This window comes from Plectropomus leopardus, chromosome 7, assembly GCF_008729295.1.
Source record: "Plectropomus leopardus isolate mb chromosome 7, YSFRI_Pleo_2.0, whole genome shotgun sequence".
In the NCBI taxonomy this organism is placed as follows: domain Eukaryota; kingdom Metazoa; phylum Chordata; class Actinopteri; order Perciformes; family Serranidae; genus Plectropomus; species Plectropomus leopardus.
This window is the reverse complement of record NC_056469.1, coordinates 18,020,761-18,039,796: the sequence shown is the minus strand read 5'-3', so window position 1 is coordinate 18,039,796 and position 19,036 is coordinate 18,020,761. Positions and strand designations below refer to the sequence as shown.

The window sequence follows — 19,036 nt, the reverse complement described above, 5'->3', positions numbered from 1 at the left end:
ATCTAAATCTGGATTTGGACAGCCTATCCACACTAAAATGCTTTATGAATTACTGTATTTTTATTGTGACACGGATTACACTCTAAAGCAACAAGTAGCTGAAAAACATCATAGGGCCACAGGGTGGCAGTGTTGCTCAGTATTTAAAATGAGTCATGTTTCTTTTTTGTGTTCAGTGATTTAGAGGTCTTGTATTATCATCCCAACATTTACCTACAAAGAGTGTTGCTACATACACAATGCTAATAAGTAGTCAAACGGAGCAGCATCAAATATGTTTTTAATACAGGTTGCTTCAAGATCACTTGATTCATCATGTGCTGTGAGGTAATTGTGTTTATTCAGTAAGACAGGCTAGAAAAGAGCTCATGCCATTTTGATACATTAGGTGCTCTCACTCATAAAACGTTGCCAACTTCCAGTAGATTCTCTGATGTATGGAATCAGTTTAATTTTCAAGTCACAGAAGATAAAGAGCTACCACTTATGTTCAATCATGTATTGATTTTTTTTTTTTTGCCAAAGCAGCAAGAGATTGTGTGTATTGTTACAAATTCTCTGTTTTATTTTTAATCTGTTTTCAGTGGAAGTGGGGGAATGATGCAATTACATGCAAGGCAAAAACTGGATATCTGCACAATGAACATGTAAGTATACTACATAACACCAGTATGTAGATAGTGAATAACAATTTTGCTTGTATATAGTAATGTAGATCTTAAGCAAATTGGTCATAAATCAATTTTGAAAATGCAAAAGTACAGTAATAATATTTACTAACATAGCTTTTTGCATTCATTGACTGTGAAGTAACTTTATGTGTGTGCCTGTTGATGGTGTCATAACTAGGCCCAGCCCATGTTCAGATCAGGCACTATAGAGTGTCTTTGGTAAAACTATTTTTCCTCTCCTGCTTTTGAGAACACTGTGGGATATCACTTGGAAAGCATTACATCACACTCAACCTCTTGTTTGAGGAGGCTGATGGCTTTCGTTTAAAATTCTGGCATCGCCTGTCCTCAGTCATTTATTGATGGTTGTGCTTGATGAGCGTAGCTGCAACTAATCATTACTCTTCAGCTTGTTACAGCCCATAAATGTAGTTGAGGTAATAGATGTGTTTGTGATTTTCTGCGCTAGAGATTTACTGAATAGGTTGTTTAACTTCATTGTGGAAATACATGCAGGGAAAGTCACATATCACAGCTGCTGGTTAGTGACTAAATCCAGTTGCCCTTTGTGACCTACCGATCAAGTTCAAACTAACTAAGAAGATGATCAGCTCTCTGTAAAAAAAGTTATTTGCACTCCCACTTAAGTTCTTCTTGTTTATATAATTTCACCCTCAATAACACATGTAGTATCATCTACATATCATTTAACACTGTAATAATTTAAAATGAAAATGACTTGAAATGAAGCAGAAACAGGGATTTTCCAGCTCCAAAACTCCTCTGAGAATTTATTCCAAGCTAGAATCATCTGTGTCAGTGTGATTTATTTATGAATTAGTGTTTTGTAGGACATGAATAAAAAAAAGAGCGTTTTGCATGCCAAGGTACATTTTGGAAGGAAAAGCACAACTGCAAAGCTGCTTTACAAATTGATCCCAAATATAATCCATGCAATTCTGTAATACAAATAAAATCTTAAAAATGAAAGATATAGAATTATTACTGTCATCCATTTAGATGACACTTTTCAAAAACCCAGCCAGAGAACATTACAAATGTTTTTACAAATGACTTTAATAATCCTGCATGAGCACATACAGAAGCCCAATTCAGATGTCAAAAGAGTGATGTACTTACCCACAAATGCTGAGCACAGAGGACATCACCCATCACGGTTATAAATCTATAGTCATCACACAGGCAGCACCATTCACCAGCCACCTAATGTAAATGTTATAGGGTTGAGTGTTTGAGTGCGGAAATGTCACTGGGGTTATCTACTGGAAACCTCCCAGCATATATGTCTTGTTGAAATAGGCTCTCAGTTCCACCACAATGCTCTGGGGATGTTTTACATCCCAGTTCACAAGTCTCTCTGACCCAATGGAGTTCCTTACTCTTAAGTTAACGTTAAATTCCCACAGCCTTACACAGAGTTTTATCTATTGTATGGCTTTTTTTGCAGTGCACTGAAGAAACTTTCACAGATGCTATGACACCGTAGAGCAGAGCACGACAAATGACTTAAGATTCTCTTTTTAGGACACATAAATATTTTTTTTGCAACCCACTCCAGACTTTGATAAACAATGTCAAGAATGTCATACTTTGGCAGAACTATTAACAACTGCTGAGGTCTGAGTCATTATTCAATATTTCCTGATCTTAAACCACAACAGCTAAAACATCCATCTTAGGAGTTTGGAAACTACATTATATCAACAATTCCAGGCTACAAGTCTGGCTAAGAAGAATTAAAATGGAACTTGGCCTTCATCTATTGGTGAAACAAGCTTGACAGTCAGTCACTGTGTGTCTGTGAACAAAACTTTGATCAAAACTTCTCAGTCCTTCTTTAAAATCATCGGCAGATTATGAGACAATCGGCCCCTGGACACAGACATGCAGAGGGCAACACTACCTCCCCTATGAAGGAGCAAGAAACACCGACTTAATATTTCTTCAGCCTTCACTTTGTAGTCATTCAGTCTCTCTGTGTAGTCATTTTGCATCTTTCTTTGAAGTAATTTGTGTCTCTTTGTGATTTTGCATCTCTTGTTGTTTTGGTGTCTCTTAGTGGTCATTTTGATTGTCTTTGCAGTTATTTTGCATCTCTTTGTAGTTGTTTGGTTCACTTTGTGGTTATTGTGTCCAGGTCAGTGTGATGCTGTTTCAGTGACATTTGGCGGGTTCGGGGGGGGGGGGGGGGTATGCATAGATGTACCTGTTGTTTGTAAAGGGCAAGGAGAAGTATTTATCCACTAAAACAACAATTATATATTAAATTATACTACTATATATTTTGAATACCCTTTTAAGAAAAAAAAATCCATGCAGTGTTTTTGCCCTGATATTTTATGCAACTTAACACTCTGGACAAGTAAATCTCTTTGCTGGAAGTGAAGATAGCATAAAACTGAATATATGTCTGCCACCATACTTTTCTTGCAGAGGTGTTGTAATGTGGAATGGCATGCAGTTGTGCTGAAAGCCCAACATTTCCATCCCTGCAGGCACAACTGTCGCTGTTCAAGGTGTGACGAGCAGGAAACAATGTTTCACAGTTGCATTCCATTTGTTTGAACATATACTTTCCATCTTTGATTGTTACACAAAGTAAAATATTTCTGGGGGTGTTTTATATTTTGTTTGCAAATTGAAAACCTGTGTGACACTTTTCTTATTTAGCCCCCTTCACCTTTTGAACCTGCTGCAACAAAGCACGCTCGCTTGTGCTAATCTTCCCAAGGTGATCTTACTCAAAAGCATTGCACAAAGACATAATAATAAAAGGTTTAGTATAATATAGATCAAATCTGCTTTAGTGTGGGTCACTGACCCAAACTGTATCGGCTCTTTCCAACCTTAATAGTCTGCTCCTCTGGGAGCATAATATTTGGATTGGTTGGGAAATATATTGGCAATAAAGAGACAAAAGGATGTCATAAACGTTGATTAAAGCTCTGGTTAAAAGACAGAGGCGGAGAAGCTCTGAGTTATGAGGGCTTTTCAGACTGCGTTATTGTTTCAGTGACAGAGCTCTTAGTGCGTCTAGTGGAGTGGTCGCAGGCGAGTGGTAAACATTTCTCAATGTGCGAGGAGTCATTAATCCCTGAAGCCGAGGATGGCTTCACTACCGGTGTCTGTAGCCCAAGAAATCACAGCCAGTTGGCACCGGCAGGTCACACACAGCTCCAACATAAATGCTTTGTACTCCAATGCTGTTTAAATCTCCTCGAATGTGCTGTAACTAAGGCACACATTTCAAGAAAGGCAGTGTTGAACAACTAACAACATTCAATTCATTTGCAAGAGAAGCTTTTGATGATGCATACAGCCTGCCCGCGTATGGCCCTTTAGTGAGATATACACTTTGTTAAAGATCCAGTGAGATTTAGGGGGATCTAATGGCAGAAATGGAATATACTATTCATAATTATGCTTTCATTAGTGTATAATCACCTTAAACTGTTGCACTGCCATGTTTCTACAGGACAGACATGCTGGTTGTAGAGAGGGCATTTTGTGTTTTGTTTTTTTAATGTTGCCTAAAGGCCTTTGTAGATTCTCTGGTGTGCTTTGACAGGAAGGGGTTACTGGAGGGGTATTCAGTTGGTTGCAATCTTCAACCTCACCACTAGATGCATCTAAATTCTACACACTGGTCCTTAAAAAAATTAAAAATAAGTTTGACTAGTCACCATAGCTTAATATTGCATAAAGAAAAAATGTGTATTTATTTAATTCAGCAATCCTTTTTCATAGAAGACATTTTGATTGTATGCATATTCTACTAAAAATTAAATTGGCTGAATTGCATCAGTTTCAGGGCATCATTATTGTGTATACTTGTTATCACACTTACTGGGACACTTGAATAGAACAGCAGCATCATTAATGTTAATTGTATCGGCAATGTTTTTCCGTCTGACAGGTCACAGTGTCTGCAGTAAAAATGCCTATTTTAAAGGCAGTTTTTCTGTACTGAGTGGTTTCTTTATTCACTATTAAAGGGTAGAAAGGGAAAAAAGTGCATTTTATTGGTGTATTGGTTGTCAAGTTATGTATTATGTTTCCTGTATGTTACTTGGAGTTTGGTACAGATTATGTGAAGTCCAAAGTGGCCAAATGACTTTCAAGAGATGGAGTCTGTCAAACTTCTCATCAGAGACAGTTATTAGCTGAGAAGATGCAGTGCGGATGGCTTATTTGCATGACTAATTGGTGAATACTGGAGATCCAGCTTTGCACCACACCCACTCTAGGTCCAGTACTGTCCATCCATGCCTCTGGGTGTGCATTTGCAAAAACTCCGCCCCGCTCGCGCCGCCTCCAAGCGGACCGCAATGATTTAGAAGTTCAGGAATCCCACGTGACGTCACCCGGGGGTGACGTTATGCTTCTCTAAATAGATCGTATTGTAATCTTTTCTCAGTCCAACGTGGTTTCTTCTGAGAGACTGCTTCACATTTTCTACACTTGTTTGGTAAGTTAAAAAGCTCACACCAGCATGCAGAGGACCGTGCACGCGCCCCTGCAGGTTTGTTGTGTTTGTTAAAAGCGATCCTTGTTACTTTTTCTGCTCCTTTTTTTCATGCAACAGCTTGTTCTTGTATTCGCTTCAGCAGTGCTGCTCGAAGGTTTTTTCTTTTTGTTCTCATCTAATTTGTGCGTGCCAGTATGAGAGAAAAGGGATCGTGTTAGTTTGGTGAGAGTAGGTGCATTGTCATCTCACTTCGGTGTCCGTGCGCTGGTCTATCTGTTGACTGTTGTTGAAGTTGAACGCGGAGTCAAGTGCCGCTGCTGCTCCGTCTGTCAGGTAGCAGCGGCGGCAAGTCTGCAGGAATTCATCTCAACTCAGACTGAAATCTACATTATGGGCCATTGCAAAGGATGGTTTTCATTGCACTTTACACCAGTTTGGCACGTCTTTCAGTTTTTCTTCGTGCTCCATAGACCAGAGCTGCATCACTGCCATGCCTGTCCCATCTCGGGATACGCAGAGCCGGCGTTGGTCCCGGACTTTCTGCCTGCTGCGGTTCACCAGTGATCGTCTGGAAAATGATAGCCCGGTGGTTTTGCTGTCATGCCATTCAAAAAAGAAAAGAGTGATGCTACTCCTCCCGTGAAATTTACGTTCCCCCTTGTCTCTCTTGAATGGCAATGTGACCAACATTACGTCATTCTGCAGGCCAGTCGATATTTGATTAACCGCTGAGATGTTGAGGGTTACTTTCAGGAAGGTTGTGCTGACGAGGCGCGCTTTGTGGCTCTACGGCTTGATAGAAGAAAGAAAGATGTTTTAATCATTTCGTTAGTCTCCGCTGTCATTACGTTTATGTGACAACACTATCAATAACCACTTGTTTCTCATGCACACTGCTGTAGATTAATGTGGAGGCTTCCGGTTTTATTGTGTGCCTTTTAAGTGGTTGTGTTAATAACAACTGGTAATAAGGCACTGAAGTTTGATGATGATGTAAGTAATTAATTTTATACAGTCCGAGAAGAGGTTTTATTTATTTATTTTAAATGTGCTTTTGAGAACAGGCGCTTGCAGGATACTTCTATAGGATAAAGTTACAATTGATGAAAGCAGCACTTAGAAAAAGTTTGTTAGATGAATGCTCTTTTTACATTTTCCTCTTCTTTGTTGCAAAAGGCATTGGCAAAAAGGCCTATTAGGTTTGGGGACTGAGTTAACAATTGTTAATTATTATTATTATTATCATCATTAATAATAATATATGGAGCACTTTTTCTAATTGTACAAAATCTTACTTTCAGTAATACAGTAGGCTTTTGTGCTAAAGTTCAAGAGTTGGTTTTGTTTAAACATTTTGGGGGGGAAACATATGAAACGGGAGGTTTGGATTCCTGCGCCAGAAAAATTTGAGCATCAAACGCTTAATTTCCAGCATTCTGGTGCATTTTTATGCACGATCTTTGGCCTTTTCTGCACCAATTTATGGTTTAAATGTCTTTAATTTTGTCAAAATAATAGTCTTTTGCCACTTTCATGTTTTTATTGGGGTGAAAAATGCTTATGTTCCAAATATTGAGGGGAAGTGTCCCCTGCGTCCTCTGAAATCTGAAGTGAATTGAAAAGTCAGGAACACAAATATCAAACTATGAATTATTACACAAAAGAGCAATGATTGTGAAGTTTGAATTTACTAGATAACTTGAGTTATTTTGTAACCTTGATGCAGATCTAATTCTTCACATATTTTTCATGTTTAACTTGATTGCAGTTATTTGTAGATGGTTGTTGCATGTTACTCAAGGTGAAACATTCCTCTGGTAATAATTGCACTAATGCAGAAAGAGGTCAAATAACATAAATCATAACACCGATCAACAGTTTGGCCACAAAAGTTTCACTTTACTTAAAAAACAACAACAAATAAACAAAACTTTTGCGCATACTTTATTATATTTACATTTTTAATATTTTAATTCTGGGACTTTTGTCTGTTTAAGTAATGGTATTAAACATTTTGTGAGTAAGAATGATGTGAACGTCCTCTGAGGAAGCTTCTTTGTCTTTGTTATGAGTTTACATGTTGTGGAAAAGAGAAGTAATTGATAGGTCTTGAGGTTTACATCACAGCTGTCTTTCTGTGGTGCACTCACTTCGAGAGCAGAGGTTCAGGGGAGACATTGTCTAAGAAGGCCATGTTCCCTGCCTCAGGCTTCGCCGTGATCCTACCTTGAACTTGTGCTGTCAAAGGCCCAGGCTATGGGGAGCTGGAGATTTGAATTGCTGCGCGTGTTTGTGCTTGCTTTAACCCCGTATGCCTTTGCACCCCAACCCCTCTTTTCCTCACCATATTGTTCAAATTCTAATACGTGGGTCTACCTGGAGAATTCCTCCCCAGCTTCTCTTGAAATCGAACGCCAGACCTTAATCCTTCCCCTCGCACACATCAGGATATAGTTAATGTAAAGTGTAACCAAATTTCCTCTGCTAAACTAAAACATCTATATCAAATGAGAGCCAAGTGCCTCTTCCAAGGAAAGGGGCGTTGAGTACTGATAATTCTAAGTGTGAGAGCTGTTGGATAATTCACAGAGGCATTCACGGAATTAATGGTTAAAAGTTTTATGCGTCATATGGTTTAAATTTCCTGGTAAATGTGATGAAATGACCAAGTCCCATTTTAGAAACAAGAAGGTAATAGCACAATTTTTGCATCTGTTTTCATAGTCATGGATACTCTTTCTTCTCCTATTACTGTCAGTTTTTGTGATTTATCGCAAAGTTTTAGATTTGAATGAAGTGACTCAGAGTCTTGCAGGTGTTCAAGAGGAAACGACGGTGGCAACAGGAATTGTACGAACGGCATAAAGTTTCATGTAACTGTACAAGAGATAAAATATGGCCTTAAATGTTGAGAATAATCAGCAACATGTCCGCAGGCTTTTTGAGGCAATGGTTCTTCGGTCCTACCTGCCATCATCCTTGCTCTAGTTTGGGCTCGGGGTTAGGATCAGCAGTGTTAGTCATGTTTGTTGTGTCAAAGGAAACCAGGTGAGTTGCAAGGGGCCCCGTAGTGAGGACGAAGTGAGCTGGCGACAGAAAGAGAGAGCAGGGCTCATTGCTCTCTGACAGAGAGACCCTGTCCAGACCCTGTTCTGCAGGCTCGCTCATGAAGTACAGCTTGTTAGGAAAACAGCACTGCTTAGCATAACACAATATTTGAGTGTTTTGACTGTGCTTGAGGAAATAGTCTGTAGCCATGAAAAAGACACACATGTACATAGTGTATGAGGGTATTCATGCTCAACACGTGACGGGCGGCAGTGACGTAAACTTCAGTTCATTTTTGTGAATTGATGATAGACGTAAAGTGATAAACTTTGTGTTGTATATCACATACATTTGTAGATGACAACTGTTGGATGCAGTATCGCTGCTGTAAATAATTTAGATGTTCCAGTCATTATCAAGAGCGCATATGATAAACAAACACCTAATGCTGATGATTGAATTATTAGCCCTTTAAGAGAACCATTTGTTCTTATGGTGTTGAAGCAGTGCTACATGAGGAGACAGAAAAAAACAACAGAAAAAAATGCTGTGTAGTTTACTTTAGGGTCTTTATCCACAAATTTCCTCATTTAGATTTACTTTTGTGGTGTCAGAATAAAGATGCAGTGTGTTTTTGCACACCTACCAGTTTTCCCAATTCATCCAGAGTTATGGTGTCCATAACTCTCAGCAGCATGGACATTCACATGCTCTCCGTGAAGCATTGGTTCAAACCTCACAGCATAACTGGGACCGTCCTGTGTGGAGTCTGAATGTTCATTCTCTGCATGTCCCATACCATCAGGCCTTTATGTTCAGTGTTAAGAATCTTCCTGCTATTGATGAAGTAACTGGATCGAAGATAAAGGCGCCCCCTGGGTGCTGTGTTATGGCTGGGGATTAACAGAGACTACCTTAATACTTGTCGCACTCACTTAACATCTGTTCAAACATCTGTAAAAGTGAAAGTGTTGGGCATCTGTAGAGCTGGCATGTGTTGGCTGCTCAGAGGTTGTTTGTCAGTGATGAGGATAATTTACACGGTAATGTACCGGACAATGCCAAGGCCTTAAAACAAGAAATACACTGTGATACAATGGCCAGGGGCATTAAATATATGTTAGAGGCAAGGACAATAGCTGGAATCCAAATAATACTAAAATAGTACCTTTTCCATATTGTAATTTACTAGGTTTAATCAATTTCTATTTAAAAAATTACGCTGTTAATACCAACATCCTAATGAGAATTGCTTAAATAAAATACAGTAAACAAATATGCAAATAATGATTTAAAAAAGGAAAAAGTAAATAAAGAATAAGTGAGATAAGTAAGCTTTCAGTGCCGGCTGTTGGTACTTGACAGCTTTAATACTTTCTTCACGCCCTATTCAAAATTTATCTGGCTAACCTGTTGCTTTTTTACTTACCTTTTATTATAAAAATTTAAATGAGTAATAATAATGTAGGCTTTTTTGCCCTCATTAATAGAACAATATTGCTACAGATACTATATCCAGGAATAATTACGAGGCTGTTGCAAAAGTTAATGGTTTAAATATTTAAATATGAGAGAGACATCAAATGCATCAAATGCCTCGATTGATTAAAGTGCACTTCAAAGTCTGTAAATAGCATGTCATTGGATTGCAAGCCGTTAAAATGCACCTGTTTTTTTGGTTGTTTTTCTCCCTGACATCTTGTCATAAATATAGTCAGTCTTTTTTCAATATTCTTTTAAATCTGAAGGCAGACTGCATCCTTGTGTATGGTTTAGTTTCTGCAGGTAAACGGAGGGACAGGATAACTGCAGAATCTGTTTGATTTTTATGTGACTTTTTTGTTTTATGTTTTTATGTTTTTAACAGAGCATGAGGTACTGCTATTTGACGGGAATGTATGCTCTCTTTTAATTATTAAAGCATCTAAAATAATAAGTGAAGCTATTACACATTTGAAATGATGCATGGCTATAACAGTGGTGTACAGTGAATTACGGACAAAGCACAGATTTGGCAGCGGTTGCAGGCAAACAAATTATTTTTAAGTTGTTTTTTAGGACAAATAACCCGCACCTTGTGTCATCCCTCATGCAATGCTGATCTGCCACCACTTCCTTTTCTCATCCTCACTATGAGATGTATACCAACTGAATAACTTGATTAAATACCTTCGATTGAAAGTTAAATTTGTTACTTAGTGGTGACAATAAGCATGTGAAGACACCTTGTTGAAACTGTTGTTTCAAGTGTTGCAAACGTACAGCCTTTCTTGGTCTGAGTTCATCACTCTGGCCACCTTCTCATAAACTGTGGTTTCAACAAGGCGTTGTGTTTGTTCGGACATTTCAAACATCGTGTCATTGTTTCCACTCAAATTTAATCTGAAAACCGTCACAATTGTTTCTAGACAGGTGTATGTGCCTCTGTATACACGGTTGGCACAGCAGAGCTGAATATTAAATGAGTATAACAGTTATTGTAGGCTTTATAGACTGCTATAGCAATATATTATTTTTTGTTGTTGTTTTGGCTCGAAAATGGCTTTAGAGCAGCATAAAGTCAATATGATAATGTGTAACAAAAGCAAAAATGTAATTGCTTTCCCTTTAAGTCCAGTGTTTCCAGTTGTTTAGTAACCCAGAACCTTAGCCTTGATGTTATTTTAGTGGACCCTATACTACTGCAGTGTGAGAAAGCTGTTTATTACTTAAAATAACCACACAGCTGTTTCAGGTGCAATGGCAATTTTATGTGTAGCGTGACACTATGAGTGTATTTTTCCTCTTGGAAGCAGGCGGGGGAAATTCAAGTCATTCAGTTCCTCTCTCCGCTTTCTGCTTTTGTCTCTTTTTTTGTGTAGTTTTATGAGAAGGTGGCCAGAGTGATGAACTCAGACCAGGAAAGGCCGTACGTGTGCAATGCTCCTGGCTGTTCTCAGGTAAGTGTGTCGAGACAAAACAACACAACAAAGTGTGTGTGTGTGTGTGTGTGTGTGTGTAATATGAAGAGGTGTACATTGAAGAGGCCTGAGGAGTGGGTTACTCCCGCATGCATAGGGGAGAAACAGAATAGCATGGAACTGAGTGTAAATAATGCTGCGGTGAAAAAATACCTATAGAAAAAAATGCTCTTTGAAGTCAACACCAGGGTCTTTTAGGACACATGGAGAATAACAGCGGCGGTTGTTTTGAACACTTTTTTGCCATTTGACATACAATTCTTACTACCCTACTTTTTTAAAAACTCAACAGCGATTCCCCACGGAGGACCATCTTATGATACATCGACACAAACATGAGATGACCCTTAAGTTCCCCTCCATAAAGAACGACAACATGTTATCAGGTGAGTTACGGCTGCATCATTACAGAAGCACACACACTACCTCAGCAGGGTTCACGGGGAACTCAAAGATCATTTGCAGGTGTGCATCTTGGTGACTCATCCTCAGACTCACTTGTCTATCATCAGAAAACTACATGGCATGTCTATACCAGTTGTTTACAGTAATGTAAATTGTAAGACACACGTCAGCTTGTAGCTCAGCTTTATTCTGTGATTAGCGTTTACGCACACTTTAGGAGACACTGAACTTTGACTGGAGAAATCAGCATATTAAGTTTAAGTGTGATTTGCATTTTCCTATCATCAGAGGCTATATGCTCTTACTGTAGAAGGAGTGGGAGATGGTTTACAAAGGTTTTATGGATGTCACCCCAGGTGACATACTGATGAGCACATTAATCTGCTGTTCAAAGGAACACCAAATCATAGATTATGTGCTGAATACACAAGTGTCAACCCAAGGCCAATCCATAAGTATAGATCGCCGTTCCTAGAAACGTCCAGGCCACACTAGATGACAGCACTGGCCATGCTGCCGAGATTGTGTCTTCTTTATTATTTACACTCAGTGGACAGCAGGATCGGATTTTCTAGGCCGGGTGTTCTTATCGTCTGAGTTACAGCTCTGACCATTTCTCTTATTGAGACCTTGAACGCAGGATAAAATACTGTTTGTTACAGCTCAGCCACACATGGTAACATGCTTTAAGCTGGTCAGCAAATGGTCTTCTCTTTAAATCTTAGTGTTATAATTGCTGACCTAAATTTAACCTCCTGCTTCATTGACTCATAGGTTATATCTTCAACTAAAAACGGACATTACTCGCTTTTTTAATAATAGAGCTTGAGTTGGCCAACACAAAAAAAAGTATATTTGTGGTAAAACTGTATTTTGGGCACACAGGTCATGATGAAAGTTTGAGTCAATCCTCAGTCTAGCCAGAATGGATAAACACACCATGAAGTATGCTTTTAGCCTTTGAAACAAGCCTGATCCTAAAATCACCTTTGACTGTCTGAAACCTGATCTCTGCGCACCCCCCACAACGTCAAGTTGAATACCACAGCTCGACTGAGCTCAACAAATGAAACCCCCACTCAGTAGGTGGGATCTGGACTTTATCAGCTGAAATGGACCTGTCAAGCTCAGTATCTCTCCCTTGCTAACAGAGTGGATGTTATGTTTTCTCGAGCTCATCACAAATGCGTAATAACAATGTCCACTCTTCACACTTTAGTCTGTGTGGTGATCTGCATTGGCTTTCTTAAAGTGTTTATAGTCTGTTGTCCACATAGAAATAACAGCTTTATAACATCACGCTAAATCAACAGGCCTAAAAAAAAAAGATAAGAGAACAAGAGAGCTGATTTCACAAATGTAAGGTTAAATTGGTCAAACGTATACTGTACTAGTTTCTAACATTGTGTGGATTGTTTTGTATAATTATTTGTCATGTGTCCTAATTGATTGTTTATTGCTGAAAATTAGCTGTAAGCTCATGCAGAACATAGACTTAAGCAGTATATTCCTACTAAACAACTCTCATCTAATGATAGTTAGCTATTCTACATTCTACAATAAGTATTTAAATTTTAAATGCATGTTCTATTGATGATGATGATGCTGTAGAACATAGCTGCCCAAAGTGGAGCCAAAGTTGGCTGACCATAAGTTTCATTTTGGCCTGGCAAATGTTAATAATATAATTCTTTGTGTTGTAAAATTGTTCTTAATACATATGATCCCTAATTATGAATTATGAATAAATATTTATAATTAAGCAAAGCAGGCAGAGCGACACTTTGTGCAGGAAGTCAGTTTGGTGATAGTGAGGTAAGAAAAAAATAGAGAAGCAGGATAAGTAGCACACAGACGAGGCATTTCAGTTAAGGGAACTTGGGATCCTGGTATGATTTTGCATTTTAAAAGTACAGTAAGATAACTGTTTGCTTTTGGCTTGTGGGCCATCCTTAAGTTTCAGTTTTATCACCTTCCAAGGGGAGAAGTCTGCTCACCCCTTCTGTAGAATGATGCAAATAACATGATACTAATCGATATTTTTGGACCGCTATAATCATTTTTGTAGGTGCAATTTCGATTTTTATTTATTATCAATTATTCACTCAGTACTGAGACATTTTTAATTTTCTTTCTTCATATAAGATCTTGGCTTTGGTTTCACAAGCTAGAGCTAGGTCCAGTGTGGTGTTGTATTGTCTTTTGTGTACTGTACACAATACCTTATGAATAATGATGATAATTTTCATGCTGCTCTATATCTTATGCTGTAGTGCTTTTCTGTCCATGATTAGTAGTTGACTTAAAAACTAAAACTTGATTCATGGACAATTATAAAGCAGCAGCCAAAGATGTAAGAAGATGCAAAATGGACTAAATGACAATGCACAAGTTAAAGGAGCTGATGGGATCCCATTTCACTGGAATTATACAGTATATTATTTCCATGTAACAAATAAATGATGATTGACTGATGGCTGAAAAACCTCTCCTTGAATTCCAGACCAGACGCCCACACCAACACGCTTCTTAAAGAACTGTGAGGAAGTGGGATTGTTCAGTGAACTGGACTGCTCCATTGAACAGGAGTTTTGCAAGGCCCAGGAAGAAGAGGACAGTAAACAGGTACTGCAGAGGGGAGAACAAAGCCTCAGGCTGAAAAAGATAACAGAGCTGAACCCAAAGCCACAGCCACCCAAAGGGGTTAGGTCAGTTAGTTGAGAACTGCTATCTGGTGCTACCATCAGTCATGTCACCAACAGCAGCCCACACACTGTGAGCTGATGCTCACACTTTAAATAGTTTCAAAACACCTAGGCCTCATGTAACCACAAGCTGATAACCACAGGTATGTGTGCACCAATATCTCTGCTGTATTTTCTCACTTCCACCCAAAGTGCAGTGATGTGTTGTTGTGCTGTAGACACCACGTTCCCCATTCCTCATCCCTCGTGTTGACAGTGACAGACAGGGCTGGCAGGTGGAGATTTGTCATCCACCACAGATGTGGAGAAAAGAGATCAGGTTCTCCACCTGTAACTTCAAACAGCTTTATGTGCATCTCTCAGGGAGGGAGTCCTATTTCTTCTTCAACTTTTGTAGCAGCAATAAAAGACCTCGCCAGACATTCTCACATTTGACAAAAGACATGGTCATTTATGCATTATGGATCTACCCCGAGGCACCTTCACTAGAAACATGGGTACTAGTCAAATCACCACAAGACAGACTGCTTATCTAATGTCTGGAGAGATGTGCAGTGTGCGTTGCAGCTAAGCTGTCGTCTGGGTGGTTTGGCTCTGGAGCTCGTCTGTGCTCAGGTCAGCCTTGTCTAGCCTCCCCAGCCTGTGTGGTTTATGATGGGAGGCTCTGCTAAGTCAGCAGGAGGCGAGTCAGAGCAAGACTGTCCGGGAGTGCATAGCACAATAAGCAGGAGCACAATAAGGAGTGAAAGCTTCAGGAAAACAGCAATGAAATATTAATTTACAGAAACAATATGAAAAGAAGAGTGAGTGACATAGTTCAGTGGTAAATTTAATTTCCTCAACTGTAACATGTATATTTTAGGGTCAATACTTGTTGTGAGGTAAAATATTTCTGCCTGCATTCTTCTTTTTGGTCTTTGCCAGTGGCTGTTTCACAATTGACTCAATGCAAATTATTCCAACTTGCTTTTTGTTTTATGCCAAGATATGTGCGTTGAGCTTGGAGATATGTTTATTAATTGCGGTTCAGGCTTATTTTGGAATGTATATACAGTTACATGTAACAGAGGTAAAACAAAGAAACTGCTGGGCAAACAACAATAAGCAAACCTGGTCTCCATTAGACTTGCAATGTACACTTAACTTAGGAAAAAACTGTGGATGATAGTTTACATAGTTCCTCATTACCCATTCAAACAGTTGTAACGCTTGAGTTGTGTTTTAAATACAACCTGCTGGGAAGAATGTGTCAGATTCCTAACCTTGTATAATCTTGCTTGCTTTTCTTCATCTCTGCAGAACATCTCACTGCACGGCCAGGCGGGCCAAGGCCAGCACCAGCAGTCCCACTCACGAATGGGCAACCATGATACCAGCATAGTAATCCAGCAGGCCCTGCCCTCTCCTCAGTCCAGCTCCGTCATCACTCAGGCTCCATCCACCAACAGACAGATAGGGTGAGTAGGCCAAGCAGTTGGAGAATCCAGCAGAACACCAAAAAGTTACAAAGAATTTATCAGACTTGGAAGAGAAAGGGAGGTTTTTGTGTTTTTATCTCAGCATCTCTTTTAGTTATGTGCTTTGTGTTGGAGTAGTTGAGACACTGTTGAGAGCTACTGACAGACTGAAAATTATCTGAGTGCTGTGATCGAAGTGTATTCTCCCACCTCAAGTGCGCCTCCGTTATAGCGACAGCCTCAGGCTTGGCCTTTTGTGTCCGTGCCGATTGTCATCCCTCTGTAGTCTCTGAGGTAATGTCAGGGTTTTGTTACATTTGGAGCGTTGTGTGTATGGGGGGGGGCTTGCGATTCATGTTTTGCTGTTCATTCAGCATTGTCCCACAGCAGAGCATGCCAAAGAGGGTCCCAGAGGACAAGATGAGGTCATTGTTGAAGCCTTTAGCTGTGGCTGCTTTTACAGCAGTTTAGCATTTCATGCTCTAAAATAGTTCCTTTCACTGTATGAGAATGTCAGCCACAACCTTAAAGCTCTGTGTCTCTGATACCTTTGCGCTGCCGTGCTACAGGTGTATAAAAAATCAGCAGAAGTAGACAGCTGCAATCTGTGCTGCTTCAGTTTTTGCCTGCAGAGTTTAGTGGTCAATGTGATGGAGTTAAAGCATTTCTAATTACAGTCATATTCTGATGATCCATATCTGCATACTGTGTGTAGTGAAGCTTTTATAAACTCTTCCAAACATTATGAGTCTTTGAGCTAAAAGTCTTTTGCTCTACTGACTTTTTGTCTTTTTATATTAGGGACATAATCATTACCACGCAAACAATTATACACACTTTTTCCTCATGAAGACACTCCACTGACCTCATTCATTCCCTTAACCCCAACCACCTTCAAACTTGTGCCAGGGCTTTGTTACTGTAAACTAGACCTGTGGCAAGCAACTCAGACATTGAGATGGCTCAGTGTTAGGCCTGTGCTGTGTCGAGGTTGTCCTGTGTAGATTTACAGCTTGAGGAGCTAGTGAATATTGGATGGGAGGCCCATCACTAAGCCTGACTGACACCCCGTCAGGCTCTTTGTCGAGGTAAGGGATGGAATTTCACCCCTTTGGTGGAGAGGCAATCACTGCCAGTAACAGAGACTTTACTGGGCCTGCTTCACCTGAGTTTACCTGTCATTAAAAACTCATCACAGTCGATGTGCCATGTGGCGGTGGTGATCAGCCACAGAATTGCACATACCTCAGCAACAGTTTAGTTAAGCACATTACATGAGGCATTGAATTTGGATTTTGGATTTGTGACGTACCAGTTTATTTTGGTTTATCTGGCTCTCAACTTGTGCAAGTTTGAACTTATGTCACTATTCCAAACTTTTTGACATCTTGCTAGCCAGTCTTTAAGCTTGTCACATGTGGTCAAACTGTCCCACTTTAGGTAGTACTGGACTGTTAGTAACTGACATATGATGAAAGTGAGTCAAGTTCACAAAACTATCACCAAACTTAAATGTTCTTGTCTAAAAAAAAAAAACTAAGAATAATGAAGACTGATCCATATAGAATAATATTGTGTAGCTAATTCTTACTTTCTGGGATTTTTGGCACCTATACAAATGGAGCATTCAAATTCTGATTTTGATATTAATAACGACGGCAATGATAGACACTTCGAAGTTTTCATGGATTTAGATCAGTCCTACATTTGAACATAGCTGGCATTTTCAAATTTCTTAGCTCCACCAAATGATGAAGAAGCTGCAAGTTAGGTGATAATGCCTGATTTTGCGTAACTTTGTGTTTACATTCTGTGCTTTCCAGTTATGGCTGACAGCAAAACATCAAAAAGTGTCACCTTGCCTTATGAATATTGTTTATAAGTTATTTTCTGTGCTATTTGTGTCAGCTAGAGGCTAAACTATAGTTCTTCTTTGGCATTGTGTAATATTGTTTAAGTTGAGCTTCTGGTAGTGAAGCACCGTTATGGCACATCACCACCAGAAATTTGTTGACCAGACCTTATAGCAATTACTCCTCCTTCATTATACATACAGGAAATTTCTTTAAAAAAAAGTAATAGAAAATAACTATTGCATCTTTTTAAATTTTATTACCATTGTGTCTTTTTCACACCAAATTATGGAAAGTAGTATCGCTAAGTATTAGTATTAATAAGCAGTGTCAGGATCAATAATGATATCAATGAAATTCTAACGATACCCCTTGCTATAATGCAGCACTGGGATGTTCTAAAAATGCAAAGGCGCCACTTGTTTACTGGGACAGTGGAATCCTCAAACTTGAAAAAGATGAGTCGATTCACACGAGAGGAATCTGGAAATGTTCACATCAGCAGGAAAATGGGTTAAGGAAACCCCTCCAGTGAGAAGCGGTGCTTCCACAGGAAGCCATTAGGGCCAACCAAAGGCTTCATGCACAGGGTCTCTCCACAGGAACTTCCCACATACAGAGCAAGCCGGACACTTCACAGGCAAGCTGTGCTCTGTCCAGACTGAGAGTTAGGGAGCCTACTGAAGGTCAGATCAGGGGTTCCCCTGTGGTCCTATTAAGCCCCCTCACCTGTAGTCGCCAGTATATTTTGATTTCACGTCTTTGTGAAGTAAAGATAATCACAACTTGTTAACCCACAGTGCATACATTCTTTACTGTCCAAATGTTTATCATTCATTCCAAACATAATAATGTGAGAGACAATAAGGAAAAAGTTATCCTCGTCAATGAATCTGGCTCATTTGTGTATGTGATCATTGCAGGCCTACAAAGCTTTTAATCTTGACACACTTTACGGAGCTCTGTGGTGAATATATCTCTGAATGAGAAGAAATCACCAAACAAAATCAGTTTAATCTCAACTCCATCTGCTCCCTTCGTTCTCGGCTGTGCTGAACGCGCAGCGTGAGCATCCAATGAATTAGGATAACAAGTCATTTTCATTGCTCCACAATGTTTACTAAAGAGCTTTGAGGCTTGGAATCAATTAGGATTGGCTTTCCTCAAGTCCATTTACTTTAGGGTTGAGCTGGGCCTGCAGCTGTGAAACCTGAGGACCTCTCTCTTTTTCTCTCTCTCTCTCCTCCTGCTCCGAGTCCCTAAACAAGGTCTTTGGGGAGCTGCACGGACACAAACCAGTGTTAAAACCAGGCATAAGAAACAGCCAGCAGATCTTAATGTCACGGCTATCATTATCATACAAAGTGAAGCGGCGTCCAACAGATTTGAATGCTTTCTGCTTCTCGATTATAAACATCTGGTGCTGAGTTATGTCAGAGTTAATTGCG

The 19,036-nt window shown here is 39.5% G+C and overlaps 1 protein-coding gene across 5 annotated transcripts in view; it reads left to right on the top strand.

Moving 5' to 3' along the window:
* Positions 1 to 19,036, top strand: part of creb5b (cAMP responsive element binding protein 5b) — a 49,055-nt gene that overhangs the window by 87 nt on the left and 29,932 nt on the right. For 2 of the 5 annotated variants that reach the window (XR_006105966.1, XM_042489775.1), the window contains exons 1-5: positions 5,143 to 5,214; positions 11,070 to 11,147; positions 11,461 to 11,554; positions 14,077 to 14,198; positions 15,578 to 15,735. Coding sequence is in view for 4 of the 5 variants with exons in the window: in XM_042489775.1 (XP_042345709.1) it covers positions 5,185 to 5,214; positions 11,070 to 11,147; positions 11,461 to 11,554; positions 14,077 to 14,198; positions 15,578 to 15,735 (482 nt within the window). In the remaining variant the exon portion in view is untranslated. Of the gene's footprint in view, positions 1 to 584; positions 648 to 5,105; positions 5,215 to 11,069; positions 11,148 to 11,460; positions 11,555 to 14,076; positions 14,199 to 15,577; positions 15,736 to 19,036 lie in introns of those variants that run through there. The other 3 variants (XM_042489777.1, XM_042489776.1, XM_042489778.1) reach the window with 3 other exon arrangements.